Genomic DNA, 22,027 nt, shown 5'->3' on the forward strand with positions numbered 1-22,027 from the left:
ATATCATGTGAGAAAAGGGCAAGCTGAGTTTCACATGAGCGATGCTTTCTAAAACCATGCTGATTCATGGACATAAGCTTCTTAGCCTCAAGAAAGCTTATTATAAGAATGTGTTCAAGGATTCTGCAGCAAACAGAAGTTAGGGACATTGGCCTGTAATTTTGGGGTTTGCTCTTTTACCTTTCATATATACTGGAGTCACCTGCACTTTTTTCCATTCACTTGGAACTTCGTGCTACTGTGAGAGATTCACAATAAATACAAGCTAGGTAAGAGGTCAATGCCATAGAGTACTCTTTGTAAAATCAAACTGGGATTCCATTCAGACCTGGTGATTTATTTGTTTTCAAATCTTTAAGTTGGTTCTTTAGACCAGGTATGCTTATTTCTATGTTGTTCGCATGAGAGTCTCTCTGATGGTCACCATCATGTTTGAATGGTTATTGTGCATGAATGATTTCTTGAACGTGAAATTTAAAACTTCAGCTTTTCTTTTGCCATCTTCAACTGCCACACCAGACAGGTCAACAAGGGACTGAATGCAAGCCTTAGACCCACTTAGCGATTTTACATACGATCATAATTTTCAGGCTGTCTGCCAGATATTCTGCTAAGGTGTGACAGGGGTAGCTGTTATATGTTTTGTAGTAGCTGTTTTATGTTTTGCACATAGATCTTTTCACAGACACATGCTTCTCTACTAAGCCTTGCCTGTCATTGTTTGTGCATCCTCTTTCGAGCCTAGAGTGCAACAGACTCTGCTTCCACAGAATCTAACAAATTTCATTATTAAACCATGGTGTGTCTGTCCCATCTTTTATCCACTTGCTAGGCACATAACTCTCCAGACCACTTAAACTCAGTTCATAATTCCTCTACATCTATCTTACTGGTACTAAGTGATGCCAATTCACTGTCTGAGTAAGATGATGATAACTGCTTATCTGCTTATCGAACAGAAACACTCTCCTAGCCTACTTGACTGACTTATTAACTTTCATAATCATGGTTGCTATAATGACATCATGATTGCTTATCCCCATTTCTACACTGACATTGTTGATAAGGTACAGGCTATTTGTAGCTACAAGGTCTAAAATACTTCTATTGCATGTGAACTGCCAAGCTAGCTGCTCAAGTCAGTTCTCAGAAAACATGTTCAGAAGTATTTTGCATCACTTTCTGTTAGCACCCCTGCAATGAATCCATAGACATCCCTGTCTATACTTGGCAGGTATAAGTCACCTCCAACTAGTATTGCATGATTTGAGTATTTGCTCACTATTTACTGTAGACTTTCTTTGAATGACTCTAGAACTGCCACAGCGGAATGGGGTGGCTGGTAAAAACATCCAACAATTAACATAGTTTCATCTACACCTGCTATATGTGACCAGAGGACTTCACTATCACACTCAACTTTGATCTCAACAGACACAATATTTTGTCTATTGCAATGAAAATTCCGCCTCCTATGGCCTCTAATCTGTCTTGCCGATATACGTTCCATGACTCGCTAAATGTCTCAGAGCTCTCCCACTTCGAGTTTCAGCCGACTCTCAGTCCCAAGAACAATCTGAGTTGGAGAACTTTCCTGGAGGGCAGTAAATTTGGGAACTTTATTACAAATACTTTGACAGTTTACTGGCAAAATTGTGACAGTCAAAGTCTCTTTATTCTGAATGCCGTTTGACTTCCGTTGCTGTGAATCAACTGGTGAGTGGTCATCAGAGCACCTCAAACTACGACTAGCATAGAAAACCCTCAAGTGCACTCCACAAGTACTCTGCTACCCGAGTACCTACTTCCTTTGTGTGGAGCACACCTGACCCATCAAGGGGAGTCCTACAAACCCCCACATGATAATGTAGGTCTAGAAATCTCCAGCCAAGATGGTCACAGAGTTGATGAAGCCTTTGGTTGAGACCTTCCACTCGGCTCCAAACCAAAGGACCCCCATAATCTCTGGCAACGATGCTGCAAATTACGAGCTCCACTTGCACCCCATGGGCGAGGCCAGCAGTCTTCACCACCTCCACAAGGCACCCATACAAAGTGAGAACCACCTCAGAACCCATGCGACATGCGTCGTTGGTGCTGATGTGAGCCACAATTTGTAGATGACTGCACCCTGCATGCTTGATAGCCACCGGCAAGGTAGCCTCCACATCTCGGATGTCGCCCCCAACACACATACCAATTGCACATTGGCTCTCTTTCCAGCCCTGAACTCTATATGCCTAAGGGACTCCGTAACGCACCTAACAATGGAGCTCTCTATAAACTGTAAAACTCCCTGTGTGCCTGCTTGGACCATGCAGAAGAAGAGGCCAATTGCCCACTCACAGGGTGAATGGGCAAGGCCAGGCAGCTAATCTCCACATTGGCCCTCCACTTCGAGCGATGTGAACATGTTACCACCTGCCACTCACCCTGCTGTGAGGGCAGATCCACCGAATCGGGAGCTCTAGGAAGTGCCTCAGAAACAGAGCCTGTGGGTAAAACAAGTGGCACCTGAGGTGTCTCATGTGACGCGCCATATTCTCCGCCACTGCTACACCTCGAGGCAGCAGCCTGAAAGTGACTGATTGTAGCCAACAGCACATTCAGCTGTTTGTGAACTGTGGCCAGCTCCTTCTGCGTCTGCACACAGCATGCACACATCGTACCCATTCTATCAAAACTAACTGAAGAAGTGAACTATAACAGCAGTCAGTCCTAGATATGCAACTTCCTACCCACCTGATGTATCACCAATGGATGCTGATGCGTTAGAGAGCTATGTAGCAGGCTGTTCAGGGAGCAACTATTGCACTTAAGACTGAATGAATTACATTTACAAAAATGCAAGATTAACCCTCTTAAACAGAAAAACATGCTCAAAATTTAATAAATTCAGTACATGGAAAACACAGTAAAGGATAAACACTTAACTTTCCACTCTGCAGATGCACTTGTATCACAGCCGAAAGCTGGAGCCTGACTGGCTGGCTTACTAAACGAACAGACGGTTGCTTTCAAAACAAAACAAATGAACAACTAATGTGCTACAGACTGATTGAATTTACACTTAGAAAAACACAAGATTAACACTCTTAAACAGAGAAATATGCATGAAATTTAATAAATATACTAAATGTAAAACACAGAAAAAGGTAAATGCTTAACTTGTCACTCTGTAGATGCACTCATATCACAGCTGAGAGCTGGAGTCTGACTGGCTGGCTTACTAAATGAATGGATGGTTGTTTTCAAAAGAAAACAAATGAGCACCTAATGCACTACAGACTTAATGAATTCACACTTACAAAAATGTCAGATTAACCCTCTTAAACAGAGGGATATGCATGAAATTTAATAAATACTCTACATTGAATACAAAGAAAAGGACAGAGACTTAACTTGCCACTCTGTAGACAGACTCTTATCACTGCCGAGAGCTGGAGTATCCCTAACATTGGTGTAGTGCAGAATCCTTGAACATTTTTCAGTTTGAATACAAAAAATTCTGTTGAGACTTAGAAGCTTATGTCCATAAATCAGCACAGCTTTAGAAAGCATCACTCATGCAGAACTCAGCTTGCCCTTTTCTCACATGATACAATGTGAACTAACAATGAAGGGCAACAAGCAGATTCCCATTTCTAAATTTCTGGATAGCGTTTGACACGGTGCTCCACTGCAGACTGTTAATAAAGGTACAAGAGTATGGAATAGCTTCCCAGACATGTGATTGGCTCAAATGCTTCATAAGTGATATGTTGTCCTATATAGCGACTGTTCATCAGAGACAAGAGTTTCATCAGGAGTGCCCTAGGGAAGTGTGAAAGAACAGATATTATTTTATGTATTCATAAATGATCTGGTGGTCAGGATGGGCAGCAATCTGCAGTCGTCTGCTAATGATGGTGTGTTCTACGAGACGATGTCAAAGTTGAGTGACTACAGGAAGATACAGGACGACTTACAGAAAATTTCTAGTTGGTGTGATGAATGCAGAATTAGGAAAAAGAAACCCATAATATTCGAATACAGCATTAGTAGTGAAGTCAATTAAGTATGTAGGTGTAATGTTGTATAACAATATGAAATGTAAGGAGTATGTTAGGACAGTAGTGGGAATGCAAATGGTCAACTTCAGTTTATTAGGAGAATTTTAGGGAAGTGTAGTTCATCTGTAAAAGAAACCACATTTAGGACACTAGTGTGACCCACTGTTGAGTACTGTTTGAGTGTGTGGATTCCACACCAGATCGGATTAAAGGAAGACAGCGAAGCAATTCAGAAAGTGGGCTGCTAGATTTGTTACCGGTAGGCTCAAAAACACGCTAATATTGCAGAGATGTTTTGGGAACTCAAATGGGAATCACTGGAGGAAGTGCAATGTTCTTTTCAAGGATTACTAATGAGAACATTTAGAGAAATGGCATTTGAGGCTTACTGCAGAATGATCCTATTGCTGCCAACATACATTTCACCTAAGGACTATAAAGAAAAGACTAGAGAGATTAGGGCTCGTATGGAGTCATACAGACAGTCAGTTTTCTCTTGCCCTATATGTGAGTGGAACAGGAAATGAAATGCCTAGTAGTGGTACAGGGTGCTGCCTGCCACACACCATACGGTTGCTTGCGGAGTAGGTACGTATATATAGCCTTAGATGTAGAAAAAGTATAAGAACTGGAAATATTTGGTCACCAACTATGTTGAAATAAATACACATCCAGGTTCATTTTCACTATAGCATGACTGAGTGGTTGCAAGTCATGGTATAAAAATGCCCCCAAAACATCACAGAACCATCTGAGGCCTGAACTACACCCTCCACACTCTGTGGGTGAAATGCCTCATTGAGTTAACAGTGTAATCAATGCCTTGCATCATTTGAAAAGGGGTGAAATTTAGCTTTGTTGGACCATACTACATGCTTCCAGCCAACTGCTGTGAATAATGGTATCTTACAAGATAATCAACTAGAAATGTCTATTGCATACAGTTCCCTTCACAATGTTTGCTCAAAAGCCAGTTGAAATGGACCTGAACTCACTATAGCAGTAATTCCTACTTATCATTGATAAAGTGTGACACTCACCTCCACTGTGTGTTGATTAGGATCTTTTTACAGCCACTGTTTTTACACCATGTTACACAGTTACAAGTGGAACTCTATTCCACTGACAAGTGAGGCAGTCAGTGTCGACACACAAACAAATAGGACAGCTTCATTCAGAGAGTGGTCACGGATGGGTCTAAACAGAATAGCATTCTGATGTACCTCTGCAATGAACCATCTCACTGTGCTGATTCCATAAAACTGACCCCACATACATACCATTTCAATTTTTTACTTATGTCAGTAGTGGAGGGTTACATGACCAGGCAGTACCAATTCTACACCATCTAAGTCACTCCAAAGTGACTAGTGTTCTCTTTTAAAGGAGGGACTAATATTTTATTCAGTTATATTACTTACAGTCTGTATATAAGTTCTCAGTTATTAATTTTGACTTTGTTGTCACTATTGGAGCATATAACTAAATTTGGTTCACTCTGTGCAACCACCCTCCCCTCTTCCCACCACAGTACATTCGCATTCATATAATGTTCTGCTATATCACATCTGCATTTTCAAAAATGCCTACTACTCTGTGGCTTCACAACACAACTTTCATATGGAATATCTATCTCAAAGTTGTTCAGCATCTTGATATTATTTTTGATTGTGATAATCAGCCAGGTGACAGTTGTGAAAGCCCAAAAACCAGTTCACAAGATATGTAACTGTTGTAGAATGTGCATCTTCCTATTTTGTGGCATCTTGACTTATCCACTAGATTTCAAGCTTGCAGCTGCAGATACTCCATTAACTGAACAGATATTTCAGCCATATACTACCTCACTTGGAAGATGGCCTGACGATGTACAGCCTAAATCTTAGTTCAAGAAAGGGGGAATCTACAGCTGCACATCTGAAATCTAAGACATACATTGGAATATTTGGAATCGGAATATTTGAAATCTTTTACATTATGTTCCACACTTTCAACAATGTAAGTAGTTTACTCTAAGCAGACATCATATAAGGATTTTCTCCATATTGCTGTTGGAATCCATAGGACTCCCTGTGCTGGTTTACACCTTTGCCAGGACACCAGTTGGCACTAGGAAACATTGTAATGCAGGCACTGAACTAAGCGTGCCTATGAGAAGACCAAGACATGCCCCCAAGCTATGCGCTGATAATGCCCCCTGGACAGTGTGTACATAGTCTGCCACTGCTGACTGAGCTGGCTCAGTCTCTCACTCAGTATCCCAGTACGTCTCATCAGGACTCAGTTCGCATTGAACCTTAATATGTCACATTAAGCTCTAGTCTTTGACAGTGATAGCTGTTGCTTCGCACCTTAGCTAGCTGTGAGGGAACATCAGTCATTGTATATAGCTGTTATGATTGCTGTTAACCCCAGAACTTCAGATTGGGCATAGCTGAAGTTAATTACTCAATTGGTTCCTCTAATAAAATGTATTTTAACCACGTGTGCATTTTGTGTTATAGTGAGAGGAAACTGGCCATCCATTTATCATACCACCCTCTCCTCAACCAGCCAGGAACCACTAAACATTACAAGAGTTCACAGCCACAACACTTCCACCTGCAGTGACTGTTGGATATATAAATGGAAGAATCCAGCAATCAGTCACAAATACACTCCTGGAAATTGAAATAAGAACACCGTGAATTCATTGTCCCAGGAAGGGGAAACTTTATTGACACATTCCTGGGGTCAGATACATCACATGATCACACTGACAAAACCACAGGCACATAGACACAGGCAACAGAGCATGCACAATGTCGGCACTAGTACAGTGTATATCCACCTTTCGCAGCAATGCAGGTTGCTATTCTCCCATGGAGACGATCGTAGAGATGCTGGATGTAGTCCTGTGGAACGGCTTGCCATGCCATTTCCACCTGGTGCCTCAGTTGGACCAGTGTTCGTGCTGGACGTGCAGACCGCTTGAGACGACGCTTCATCCAGTCCCAAACATGCTCAATGGGGGACAGATCCGGAGATCTTGCTGGCCAGGGTAGTTGACTTACACCTTCTAGAGCACGTTGGGTGGCAAGGGATACATCCGGACGTGCACTGTCCTGTTGGAACAGCAAGTTCCCTTGCTGGTCTAGGAATGGTAGAACGATGGGTTCGATGATGGTTTGGATGTACCGTGCACTATTCAGTGTCCCCTCGACGATCACCAGAGGTGTACGGCCAGTGTAGGAGATCGTTCCCCACACCATGATGCCGGGTGTTGGCCCTGTGTGCCTCGGTCGTATGCAGTCCTGATTGTGGCGCTCACCTGCATGGTGCCAAACACGCATACGACCATCATTGGCACCAAGGCAGAAGCGACTCTCATCGCTGAAGACGACACGTCTCCATTCGTCCCTCCATTCACGCCTGTCGCGACACCACTGGAGGCGGGCTGCACGATGTTGGGGCGTGAGCGGAAGACGGCCTAACGGTGTGCGGGACCGTAGCCCAGCTTCATGGAGACGGTTGTGAATGGTCCTCGCCAATACCCCAGGAGCAACAGTGTCCCTAATTTGCTGGAAGTGGCGGTGCAGTCCCCTACGGCACTGCGTAGGATCCTACGGTCTTGGTGTGCATCCGTGTGTCGCTGCGGTCCGGTCCCAGGTCGACGGGCACGTGCACCTTCCGCCGACCACTGGCGACAACATCGATGTACTGTGGAGACCTCACGCCCCACGTGTTGAGCAATTCGGCGGTACGTCCACCCGGCCTCCCGCATGCCCACTATATGCCCTCGCTCAAAGTCCGTCAACTGCACATACGGTTCACGTCCACGCTGTCGCGGCATGCTACCAGTGTTAAAGACTGCGATGGAACTCCGTATGCCACAGCAAACTGGCTGACACTGACGGCGGCGGTGCACAAATGCTGCGCAGCTAGCGCCATTCGACGGCCAACACCGCGGTTCCTGGTGTGTCTGCTGTGCCATGCGTGTGATCATTGCTTGTACAGCCCTCTCGCAGTGTCCGGAGCAAGTATGGTGGGTCTGACACACCGGTGTCAATGTGTTCTTTTAACCATTTCCAGGAGTGTAATTTTAATTTACTGCAGATTGATTTTGACTACACAATAGTTATCATCAATGTAAACATCACCCATTGTGGTCACATTAAACTTGTGCTGAAACACACATATCTTCCAAATTTGAATTTTTAGTCAGAAATATAAACATATCGAGAAAAAGCAGCAGCAGGTTGTCCTGAAACACACATATCTTCCAAATTTGAATCCTTAGTCACAGATATAAACATATTGAGAAAAGGAAGCAGCAGTTTTTTTTTCTCAATATGTTTATACACTGAAGAGCCAAAGAAACTGGTACACCTGACTAATATCATGTTGGGCCCCCATGAGCATGCAAAAGTGCCGCAACATGACATGTCATGGACTCGACTAATGTCTGTAGTAGTTCTGGAGGGAACTGACACCATGAATCCAGCAGGGCTGTCCATAAATCCATAAGAGTATGATGGGTGGAGATCTTTTTTGAACAGCACATTGCAAGGCATCCCAGATATGCTCAATAATGTTCATGTCTTGGTAGTTTGGTGGCCACCAGAAGTGTTTAAACTCAGAATAGTGTTCCTGGAGTCACTCTGTAGCAATTCGGGATGTGTGGGGTGTTTCATTGTCCTGCTGAAATTGCCCAAGTCTGCTATAATGCACAATGGACATGAATGGATGCAGGTGAGCAGACAGCATGCTCACATACGTATCACCTGTCCGAGTTGTATCTAGACATACCGGGGGTTCCATATCACTCCAACTGCAAACGGCTCAAACCATTACAGAGCCTCCACCAACTTGAACAGTCCCCTGCTGACATACAGGGTCCATGGATTCATTGGGTTGTCTCCATACCCATGCATGTCCATCTGCTCAATATAATTTGAAACAAGACTTGTCCCACCAGGCAACATGTTTCCAGTCATCAGCAGTCCAATGACGATGTTGACGGGCCAAGGCGAGGTGTTAAGCTTTGTGTTGTGCAGTCATCAAGGGTACACAAGTGGGCCTTCAGCTCTGAAAGCCCATATCAATGATGTTTCGTTGAGTGGTTCACACACTGACACTTGTTGATGACCCAGCATTGAAATCTGCAGCAATGTGTGGAAGGGTTGCACTTTTGTCATGTTGAACAATTCTCTGCAGTCATTGTTGGTCCCGTTTATGCAAAATCTTTTCCAGCCATAGCAATGTCGGAGATGAGATGTTTTACCAGATTCCTGATATTCTTGGTACACTTGTGAAATGGTTGTATGGGAAAATTCCCACTTCATTGCTACCTTGGAATGCTATGCCCCTTCACTCATGCCCCGATTATAACACTACGTTCAAATTCACTTAAATCTTGATAACCTGCCGTTGTAGCAGCAGTAACTGATCTAACAACTGTGCCAACCAATTGTTATCTTATATAGGCGTTTCCACGCACAGCGCTGGATTCTGCCTGTTTACATATCTCTGTATTTGAATATGCATACCTATGCCAGCTTCTTTGGCACTTCAGTGTATGTATCACTATGTATTCAAACCTGGAAAATATGTACGTCTAAGCACAAGTTTCATGTGACCTCATTGGCCGATGTATTAATGATGGCTATTCTATAGTTTAAATCGATCTGCAATATATTCAGATTATTTGTGACTGATTGCTCACATTCTTTCATTTTTATTTTCTCTGTTTACTTGATGAATAATACATTTTCTTTTGCTGTGCCAAGTTCACAGTGTCAGTGAAAATAATTATTCAGTAACCTCTATTGCTGTTTCTTCAGGTGCTCTGAGTCACTCTTTTGTCTGTATTATTGAATATGATACTGCCCTTAGAATTCAGTTCACCTGAAGCGGGTGAAAAATCAAAGTGTAAGAAGTCATGGGCATCAATGGAATACAGTTGATGCTGCACCTACAAATTTGTTAAATATATATTAAATATTAACAGGGATTATAAGGCAGAAGTTTCCTGAGATTAACTGAACAAATTTTCAGAACAATCAGCTGTGGACAAATGATTGACAGTAGTCAATGCTCACTGTACCTTTGTGCGAGACTGAAGACTTCCTCAATAGTAGGACTTGCAAGCAGTAACAGAGCAGCTAGTTGACAGCGCTCTGTAGAACTGCCAAATAAGAGAGGTGGTGATGAACCACTGCCCAGTATAGCTGCCACAAAGAGTGGTACTGGTCTTCCATCACACTCACACTTGTGCAAGAATCTTGTTATTTCCAGTTGCCTCTCTATCGTTTTTATGTGACGCAGAAGCTCTCGTGAATCAAGCTGAAGTCCCACTTTTTCCTCTGGTGGTTGAATATTTGAAAGTCTTCTCTTTGGAGGAGCTGGAAGATTGGCATTAAATAGCATTCTACTTTCTGCAACATTTCAGTGATAGAAGTAGTCATATACACTCATACTTACATTTAGCAACTGTACTGACATTAGTGTTCTGTAAGGCTGACAGGCTATTTTGAAGATGTTTATTTGCTTGCTCCAAATAATTTACATTATTTGCCAAGTCAGTATAGCTCCTGGCACCAGCGTGATAAAAACGAATACATGTCATTGCAGCACGCACATAATCCTTCATAAATATCTGTAGTTGATACAGGACATTTAAATAACCTTGCTTTTCAAGATGATGACAAATATGACACAGGTAAGGCTGCAAAGAAAGAACAGTAAATAATTGTTTTATCTAGTATGTCTTACATACGTTGTTTGCATATCTATAATTATAAAGCACCAAACTATCACAATGTTGTACACAGCAATGAAGGGGAAAATCTGGAATACAGAAAAAGATGCAAATCAGACCCATAATCACAAGCTTTTAGATTTGGATGTTTCTTACTCAGTAATTCAAACACTTGGTATGTGTTGCTTTATGATGAAGAAGTCTGGATAGTAACAAATGTGAGATATCAATGATTAACAAGCAATTAAGGGGTAACAGTAATGTCATCTGTAAATATCAACCCATACAACCCCCCCCCCCCCCCCCCCCCCCCTCCCACACACACACACACTGTGAGGTTAGAATATGTAATCCTGCCTGGCAGGTCATCAGGATTCCAGTGTTATGTCCTACATTATCATCATGTGTTATAGGGTGCCACTTGCTTCTCCTGAAAATCAGTGCAACCATCTTCTATAATGAGGAATAATTTATGAAACTCATTAGCATGATGTATTTTTGCTCTGTTTAATTGCTCCAAAAGCATTTGTCCTCATAACGTGGAAGCCTGTGGAGTTCTGCACTTTATGTGAAGTTTTGCTGAGTTGTCCAAATCTCTTTGATAGAACCCTACTGACAGCTAGACTTTTAAGGGTTGGCATTTTTTTCACTTCAGCATTCATGTACTGCACAGCTCTGATAAGCAAGGATGGAAGGAAGGATGATTCGTAGTGAAAATAATGGCAATGGTACAGTCATTAGACACCGAGCAAAAGTTCACATAACCTGAGAAAGAGGAAGAGGAAAAGATACAGCAAAGTTTGCCTTAAACAATGTAGGGAAATAATGGAAAACCTCAATCTAGATTTAGCACTTAAACACAAAAATGTTAGATAACATTAAACGTCTTCCTTGAAGATTCAAGTTTACAGGCCATATGAGTGCTGGGAATTTAAGTTCCTACAGATACCTCCTGAACATATTCATTGTACCTGATAGGGTGCCCCTCCTAAGAGTTGGTAGGCGCATTTTCTCTTGTGTTTTCGCAGAAATTTGCAATTCCCCCCCCCCCCCCTTTTTTTTCTCCAGAGTGTAGATAGAGCCAGCCCAAACAAATACTGTTCACTGTATCTTTCATGTGATGACCAGCTTAACAGAAAGCATCAGCTTCTTTCCACTATAAACAAGGTTATTTTTAAAGCAGAATTTTATGTGCTCATTCAATAGAGAAGTCCAGACTAACATTTTAAGAAAAACAGATATTTGAGAAAATCAAATTTGTAGGAAAACCAGGAAGATCATAACTTTGACTTGTTTTATAACAATATAACAATATCTCAATACCTTATATTTCCAATGAAAAAGTAATCCACACATTTTATGTCACAAAATTTTAATTAACATTTAGGATCAATATTAATGTTAATTCATAAAATTTCCATATATATGCTATGGGCATTAGTGTCTTTTTGAAAGCCACAAACTCTGTAATTAATCTGAAACTAGAATCAGAGCTTAAAGAACAGATATCAAATGCACCACACACACACACACACACACACACACACACACACACAGCCTATTCCAACACCTCATGGTCCTCCTTATCATAATTTTCATTAAACACTTTCTGTGGCTTGAAGTTTAGATAAAACTGTCTGTCTACTTCAGGCATGACATCTAGTAATTTTGTTAAGTCTTTGTATTCCACAGCTGATACTTGCCTTTGACCTACGAATTTGGACACTACTGTTCCCAGGTATCTATTAACTGTGGAGAAATGACAAATTGTGGTCTCCCTCGATGTGATTATAATACAAGTATGTGCGTTAGCAGTCTTTGGATGGCACTTGAGAATGGCTACACAGCCGAACATATGTACTAGTAAAAGGATGGTTTAATCCCAACAATGACAGCCACTGCAGCAAATCGATAATACCCAATTCTCTGTATTTTCTGTGGGATCACTCAGTTTACGATATTCACATACTCTTCAGCACCCCTGTTTTTCATCCCTTTACACGGTTTTTACCTTTACTTTTTGCACTATTTCATTATTACATGCTATAACCACCATCTTCAACAGCTACGCAAAACAAACAGTATTGCTAATCTATGTCCGATTACGATGTAGTATTATATATGTTATGTAGACACTAAAGTATGTTGGCAACCTCAGATAACAATTGAACACCACAGAGCAACAAAGTTGTGCTTTGGACCCATATTGAAGTGAATATCAAAGAAATTAGTGAGACAGCTTTTCATGAATGTTCTTGTACACAATATGGGCCTATAGCACATATAAAGCTGGTTCATCATAAGATCAACAGATTTCAGGATTCTTCTTGTCAATTTGTGATATAAAGCTCTGTTTCCCTCATCAATTCAATATCTTTCCACAGCCACCTAATTCTCAGCATTCTACTGTAACGCCATATTTCAAGGTCTTCTATTCTTTTCTTATCTTTACTGTTCAAGTTCTGTGGCCAGTGTGAGGAATTATCTAGAGGCATTAACAGAGGCCAACACAGAAATCTCGTTGGAACCAGAAAATAGCACAGGGAGGTTACCACAGGGCACAGAGATGGGAAAATATTTGGGAGTTTCCAAATAGTGGCCAATACAAATTCATTCACCATTAAAATATCATGAGCAAAGAAAGAGATGACACAGCTGGATCAGCAGTTCCTCTGAATATTCATTAGCACCATGGCTTTTTATAGTGAGCACAGTAATTGTAACTTCTGAAATATCAAATGCATCATGTGCTACCACGCCAGCATGACAACTGAAGAGTAATATGAATGTGGAGCTTCATGGAAAGATGCTCCATGGACCGTGTCAATCACAACAAGGATGACAGACAGCAGGACAAACACCGTGGTCCTATATTCTCCATCGTGTCACATGTGCGGAACTGGATAGGCATGAATTTCTCCATGGCCTGCCTATGGAGGGTGGTGCAAGCCAACATGTCGACCGTTTGCTCCACCAGAGCTCTGGGTCAATGCATGTGCTGGCTTTTAGCAGCCAATCAGTCAGAGCCTGGTCGGAAGCCACTGCAGTGGGACCTATGAGTTTATAACCTAAGATGTACCTGCCCGCCAATCAAGCCAAATACTCAACTTCTATTGTTAGAGGTTATCCGTAGCACTGACTTCACATCTCACTGTTTATTCACTGTGTGTTCCAGGCATATGTCTGTTAGTGTCTGAGAAGTTGTATTATTTTTTATTGCACAGAGTTTTCCTTTGTTATTAAATCTCTCTACTGTGGTTGTAATAAACGCTTGATCTTGTTTACCTGTGACTTATTATTTCTTATCAAGCATCTCCTTGTGGGAGATATAGCAACTATTTTTCAGTTATGGATTCTACATGGTAATTGTACAGTCTATAAACACTTTAAAAAGCAACATAGGGAATTAGCTAAACATAACAAATAATATGATATGTCAAAGATAAACTTTCAGATTGAAAAAAAAAATGAATGTGGTACTGGCAAGTGAGTTTCAAAAACCACTAATAGGGGCACCACTGACTGTATTTCCTGTAACTGGTAGTGAACCAGGCATAAAGACATTTTGTGCACTAAAATTTGCCTGCTGCTAATTAGTTGTGAGTGTGCAAAGAGCTTCCCATGGCAAATTTCACAAAACATCACCAGTTTAGAACAGCATAGCGAAGTGATACAAGGAATTTGAGGAGAAGAGATTACCTAATGTGACATTATTGTGTCAATGGATATGTGTTGTGTGGCTGCTGACCTGCCACTACTCACGTGGCCACCATGTTTGCTGGGCTACCTGATTTTTTCTTGTGGGGTTGCATCAAAGGTAGCATTTATGTCCAACTTCCGCCACATAACCTAAAAGACTTTGAACACTGCATTGTAGCAGCTGCTCTAACTGTCACTCCTGATGGGTTGGGTATGAGCAGAATTGGACTACTGATTAGATATGTGCCATGTGCCATGTAATGAAGGGGGGAACACAAAGAACATTTATAAGCATTATAAAAAAGCTTTGAGAGTCTGTACTTTCACATATTGTATTAGTGCTTATATTGTTCTTGGCCATTTATCAGTATGAAAATTTTGAAGTCTTTCTTGAACTTTATAATCACCCCATATTCTCTTATTTCTCACTCTAACTACTCTGATCATAGATAATTAATGGCAGTGCATGCATATTTTAAAAACTGTATTCACAATGGGAAAACTACTAAAGGCATTCCCTTTCTATTCTGCATTCATGAACACATGTTTGTTTTTCTTACTGGCTTCTTCAGGACTTACAGAAAAGATGGTACAATTGCTGGAAACCCCAGTGATTTATACCTTTCATTTGCTTCAACACAGTGTAGCCACTTCATTACTGATTATGACAGACTCCTTTGGAAATCAGTGCTATAGCTACATTTCTGGATTCGAAGCTCCTCATTTGGTTGGAAATGCATGGTTCCATCTTAAGATGAATATCTCCTGTATCTATATATTTTGGAAGAACAGCTGATTTTGCTAGTTCATTATTGACTTTTCTTATTATGCATTATAGACGCCCTCATTCCCAATACTTTCTGCAAGTCTACAGTCGTGTCTATTTGCTATACACCAGGAGACCCTTGAAATAGGCACAGGTATTGTGCAACTCTACTGCAGCTTAGTATTCTTCTCAACATGTATTTTTTGTTTGGATGATTATCTTATTAGAAATAGCATTCTCCACGAGAAGGCTTTCAGTACGAAGATGTTTTAAATATTTTCTGACATCCTTTCACTTTACAACAATAATGACATTTTGAGAAAAAGATGCACCTTAACAATTTACTGATAGTAGTTTTTATCAATAGAGCTGATCTCTAGTGCTCACTGGAAAGTTGTGTGTCAAATGCTCCCTGATGGTCCAGTCAAAATCAATGAGTGTTTTATGTTTTGATTGTTGTGATCCATGTTGGCTCCACAAAATACAGTGGGCCACTGTGTTCCTCATTTCTGTTGACAAGATTGTGATTGAAGTGTGGAGATAGCTGTCAGTTGTGAAATGTTTTCTCATATATACTGTGGCCTGGAGATCCATTAACACATCTCTTCAGCACTGTGTTGACAAAAGGTAACTGACTCCAATATTCAAATTACAGCATCAATTCTATATTAGAATTGTTTAGTTGCACTGTTTCAAAAGGGACAGCTCCAGGAATTGAAGCATGACTTACAATCTCTCACAGTTAGAAGTCTGGACAGGTAGAAAAATTTGAAATCCGACATAGTTATCAAAATTCTTTTGATAGAAAGAAGGCCATGCTAGATTTGTCTTGCAAGAAGAAACTCTTCAGCTTATCATACCATTCACTCTGAACTGGAATTTAACAATCATCTCCTATACTGAGGATAATGTCAACACTACTTATACACTACTGGCCATTAAAATTGCTACACCACGAAGATGACATGCTACAGACGTGAAATTTAACCGACAGGAAGAAGACGCTGTGATATGCAAATGATTAGCTTTTCAGAGCATTCACACATGGTTGGCAACAGTGACGACACCTACAACGTGCTGACATGAGGAAAGTTTCCAACCGATTTCTCATACACTTTCTCATACACAAGCAGCATTTGACCGGCATCGCTTGGTGAAACATTGTTTTGATGCCTCATGTAAGGAGAAGAAATGCGTACCATCACATTTACGACTTTGATAAAGGTCAGATTGTAGCCTATTGCGATTGCGGTTTACCCTATCGTGATATTGCTGCTCGTGTTGGTTGAGATCCAATGACTGTTAGCAGAATATGGAATCAGTGGGTTCAAGAGGGTAATACAGAATGCCATGCTGGATCCCAACGGCCTCGTAGCACTAGCAGTCGAGATGACAGGCATCTTATCTGCATAGCTATTAACAGATCATGCAGCTATGTCTCGATCCATGAGTCAACAGATGGGGACGTTTTAAAGACAACAAACAGTTTGATAACGTTTAGCATGGACTATCAGCTCGGAGACCATGGCTGTGCTTAACCCTAACGCTGCATCACAGACAGGAGTGCCTGCGATGGTGTACTAAATGACGAACCTGGGTGCACGAATAGCAAAACGTCATTTTTTCGGATGAATCCAGGTTCTGTTTACAGCATCATGAAGGTCACATCTGGGTTGAATGCACATTGGAAGCGTGTATTTGTCATCGCCATACTGGTGTATAACCTGGCGTGATGGTATGGGGTGCCATTGGTTACACATCTCGGTCACCTCTTGTTCACATTGACGGCACTTTGAACAGTGGACGTTACATTTCAGATGTGTTACAACCTGTGGCTCTACCCTCATTCGATCCCTGCGAAACCCTACATTTTAGCAGAATAATGCACGAGCACATGTTGCAGGTCCTGTACGTGCCTTTCTGGATACAGAAAATGTTCAACTGCTGCCCTGGCCAGCACATTCTCCAGATCTCTCACCAATTGAAAATGTCTAGTCAGTGGTGGCTGAGCAACTGGCTTGTCACAATACACCAGTCACTACTTTTGATGAACTGTGGTATCGTGTTGAAGCTACATGGGCAGCTGTACCTGTACACACCATTCAAGCTCTGTTTGACTCTATGCGCAGGAATATGAAGGCCATTATTATGGCCAGAGGTGATTGTCCTATGTACTCTGATTTCTCAGGATCTATGCACCCAAACTGCATGAAAATGTAATCACATGTCAGTTCTAGTATAATATATTTGTCCAATGAATACCCATTTATCATCTGCATTTCTTCTTGGTGTAGCAGTTTTAATGGCCAGTAGTGTATTTCAATCTTCCTTCACTATTCACCCAAATTTCATAACATGTATGTTAAAAACAATGGAAAACACATTCAAGTTATTTTATCCCATAGAGTTTACTCAAATGAGCAAGCTGTTGCAAAATTTGCACCATGTGCTCTACTAGGGCCACTTTACCCTGCCTCCCTACTGACTAAATATACAGAATCAAGAGAAAGATGAAATTTACAGATACGTCTGTGATTCATTAAATCACCTACAAGTTATGTGAGTGATCTGCTACTAGTTTGACCTTTTCAGAGCTATCTGTTGGAGTGAATGGCTACAAAGAAACTGTCTAAATATATAACATTCAATGTACTTGTGATGGGCATGCTGCAACAGGGATCTGGTTGCTTACTTCATCTCTCACATAATTTGGAGCCTCCTTCCTATCAAAGGCCTTGAACTACATCAGGCACTTGCCACATGATGTATAGAGTTTCTCATTCATCTTACACGTTTCCTGCCCTCTTATTTTTCATTTACCTTCTGCATTTTCAAGTCCCATGATGAGTCTCACATAAGAAAGGGTTGACATGAGGAGTGTTAAGAAGAATCTCACCCAACATCTGAATGACATGTTTTCTACGCATTAATTGTTACATTTTTTCCTGCTTTTGCCTGTCCTCACATTTGAAATTTGTTCTCCATCTTTATTTGTCTTTTTTCCCTATCTGTACCCGGTGATCTTCTTTCACTTTAGTTATTATCTTTGTTCAACAAATTAGCATCAGTTATTTATCATTAGTATTCTGTAATATGAATTTCAGCTAATATTTTAAATGTTGTAAAACTAATGAGGATGTTCTGAACTGAACTGGGGAGAAAAGAAATTTATGTACAACTTGACTAAAAGAGGGGGTCAGTTGATGACACTCTTCCCTGTGATGATGGATCATTTTTTAAATTTATTTCAGAAAGTGCTGTGTGTTTTCCAACAGACCTGATTTGGCATCTGATAAGTGGAAACTATTTGAGATTTGTGTTTCTCCCTGCATATACAGTGTCCAAATAACTAACAGGAATATAGTCAGTGTCATCAACAACCGCCGAGATTTTGACAGGTGGCCATCCTGTCATTTTCAAGGCAAAACTGCAGCAAGTAAGTTATGTGCAAGTGAATTTAAAACTTTTTTTGCAGAGCAAAACTTCCCTTATGTCTGATATATTGTTTAAATGAATTTTTAACTTTCATTCTTATTTTTGAGCTCATGTGGTATCCATTTCAGTCCATGTTTCTTGACACTTCCTAGATAAACATTATTGCTCATTATTACCTATATATGAGAATGTACTTCTTGGTGCACTAGTAACTGCCTCAAAATTGGAATTTCAACTGTTATATTCAATTGTTTTCTTTTCAAGTCACATATTAAGTACGACTGGTTGGTTGGTTGGAGGAGTCCAAACAGCAAGATCACCAGTTCCATCACGTTAGGTAAGAAAGGGGAAGGAAGTCAGTCATATCCTTTCAAAGGAACCATCCTGGCATTTGCCTGAAGGAATTTAGGGAAATCACAGAAAACCCAAATCAGGTTGTCCAGATGTGGTTTTGAACCTTTGCCCTTCCAAATGCAAGTCCAGTGTGTTAAGCACTACAGTATGACTGTCTTTCAGTTCATGGTTCAGACTTATTCGCAATATTTTTTACTATTACATACCATTTCTCTCCTTAACTTTCTTTTATGTGCCAAAATAGGAACCTCTGAGTCTGAGAGCTGACGACACATTTTAAAGTGTATTCTGTTGTAGTCAGCCCTGTCACCAGTGCTCCCGTTTCTATGTTTGTCAAACACTGAGTTTTTTCTCATGAGGTTATAATTCATAAAAATGAATCACTATTTTCACTTAATACTTAACACACAAACAAAACAATTAAGCAGCATATTTATGAAGTTTGATGAGTAATTGAACTGTGAACTATTCACCTTCCACTGCAACAAAGAACTATCCATCCATTCCATTCTACCATGCAAAGAAGAAACAGTTCCTTTCTGCAGGCTAGGAATGTAAATGATGTGGAGAAATATCTCAGGATCAACTTTCTGCTCCTGTATGTAACGCAGAGCAGCAGTTTCATCATCATGCCTTAGGTAGAATGAAATAATACCAGAATGGCTGCCATACTGTTTAAGGTAAAAAATACTCTCCTCATAGAATTTGTGACCAATTTTGGGGCCAATGAAAACTGTATTTGAGGCAGGTGCTGACAGCATATACCTGTAAAGTAAAAATTAAACAATAAAATTGAGTTACATTGTCATTCAAAATTTTAAACATTTTTATGGCAATTAATTTGCTTTTGTAATAATGGGATTTCTTATCCATAGAAAACAATTCTTCTTCTTCTTCTTCTTCTTAAGGAATCTCTCTCCCCTCCCTCTTCCCTTTTTTTGCACTAAAAGGGGGAGGGAGGAGGGGGGGGGGGTGAAAAAATAAAAATAATGACACATATTGCTTTAAATTGTGAAGAGCAGGAAATAAATATCAATCTGAAACACAAAGGTAGCATTTCAAAGTAACTATGTAAGGGAATGTGAAAAACACTCTTCAGACCATTAGACAAATGGACATGCTAGAGCTCTGAAGTTACCATATTTAAACTAAGCTCAGCTTATGACTGTATTCTTTTTATTTACATAGCACAACTGGATATCCATATAGAACAAGTATTATAGTGGTGTACCATGCAGAGTCCGAAACATTGGCAAATGTACAATGCAATTACACATACAGACTTTAGAATCATGAAGGTTGCTAAAAAAACTAGTAGGGAACTTGAAAATCTATCATCATTAATTACACATTTGCTGGAATAATTTAAAGCTGGGTAAGTATTTTGTTCAAAAGGTGTACAAAAAGGGAAGAAGAATCAAATATGTTTTATGAAGGTAACAACAATACAATAGCCATGTGTAACAAACTACAGCTTTGTGCTAGACACAATTCAAACATGGATCTCTGACTTTTGTAGGCAGTGAACACCACCCAAGTACACCCCACAGTCTGACTCTAATTGTCATGGCATCCAAACTTTTCCTTACAAATTCTGTAGAGGGTCCTCCATGGTGTGAGATTAGCATCTCAGAGAGAAAAGATATAATAATTTGAAGGGTTAAAAATGAAGAGACAAGGGAATAAACTCAAAATATGGCAATTCAGCTAATATAAGGTTTATATTACATTCTACAACATCAACTCTGAACAAGAGGAAACACTAACAAAAGTTTCCTCATTACATTTTATGCATTCTACTTTATTTTGTTATCTTGCAAACTCATTCACGAGAGAAAACTGAAGCAATTTCATCGTATAATGCATGTACCTGTGTAAATAATAGAGATGACTGTATTATTCAGTTATTATTTGATACCAATTGCGACATACAGACTGTCTTTGAAACTTAAGAGGGAAACAATATCTGAAATGAGTATAATGTTACACAAACAAATCATCTTGAATATTTATTTTATTTATTTATTTGTTTATTTAACCTGATCAGATTAGGGCCATCAGGCCCTCTCTTACATCGGACCAGTGTTCCACACATGCAGCATTTCACACATCAGAGTTACATCATGAACATAGTTTAAATGAGAATATTAGCTTACTCTAGTGACAATATGAATAAAGAGTAGTGACTAAGACCTAATAAAGTAAATGCGGCAGTATTTTTACAACAGGTGCTATACATACACATTATGATAAAAGTAATAATAATAAAAGTAAAAAAAAATGTAATGATAAACATGATTAAGACCTAATAAATTAAATGCTGGCAGTATTTTTACAGCAGGTGCTATACATACAGATTATGATAAAAGCAATAATAAGCAATAATAATAACAGTAACAAAAATCAAATAATAATGACAAACATGAGAAGGATTGGCAATAGTAATGAAGGTTTGAGCAGATGTCTGTAAAGTAGATGTTTACTAGTTTAGCGTGTTTTGGGGAATTGAGGTTTAAGGAGGGGGAAAGAGGGAAGTAATGAGGTGAAGTGCATTCATGTACAGAGGAAGGCATTACTGTTGATTAAGTAGATATGTCATTAACTGTTTTTTGAAGCTGGACATGCTTTTAAGTTCTCTAACATAACGAGGGAGGGTATTCCAGTGTCGGGTTCCCGCTACTGTAAAGGACTAGGAGAAGGCTGTAAAGGACTTGGAGAAGACTGTAAAGGACTTGGAGAATATGGTATGGGAGAGAAACAATGCACATTGTGAAAGTTTAAAGTAATGACAGTCTGGGACATGTTCCCTAATTTTGCTGTGTTTGTTCTCATCACAGATCAGGAATGAACTTATTCCTGCTTGACTTTCTGTACAATTTGTTTATTCACCATTTGCTTCTGACAAATGAACAGCCACACTGTTGTTCTTCAAGTTTCAGTTGGTTGGTGAGTAAACACTCTTGTGCTGCCTTATAATAATAT

General features: G+C 40.1%; 1 protein-coding gene across 3 annotated transcripts in view; it reads right to left on the reverse strand.

The window, feature by feature from the left end:
• LOC126298189 (zinc finger FYVE domain-containing protein 26) overlaps positions 1 to 22,027 on the reverse strand; it is a 381,844-nt gene that overhangs the window by 18,893 nt on the left and 340,924 nt on the right. For all 3 annotated transcript variants that reach the window (XM_049989496.1, XM_049989498.1, XM_049989497.1), the window contains 3 exons: positions 19,519 to 19,810; positions 10,515 to 10,758; positions 10,138 to 10,435 (listed from right to left, as the gene is read on the reverse strand). In XM_049989496.1, the coding sequence (XP_049845453.1) occupies positions 10,138 to 10,435; positions 10,515 to 10,758; positions 19,519 to 19,810 (834 nt within the window). The remainder of the gene's footprint in view (positions 1 to 10,137; positions 10,436 to 10,514; positions 10,759 to 19,518; positions 19,811 to 22,027) is intronic.

The sequence above is a fragment of the Schistocerca gregaria genome, chromosome X, assembly GCF_023897955.1.
Source record: "Schistocerca gregaria isolate iqSchGreg1 chromosome X, iqSchGreg1.2, whole genome shotgun sequence".
NCBI classification, from domain to species: Eukaryota; Metazoa; Arthropoda; class Insecta; order Orthoptera; family Acrididae; genus Schistocerca; species Schistocerca gregaria.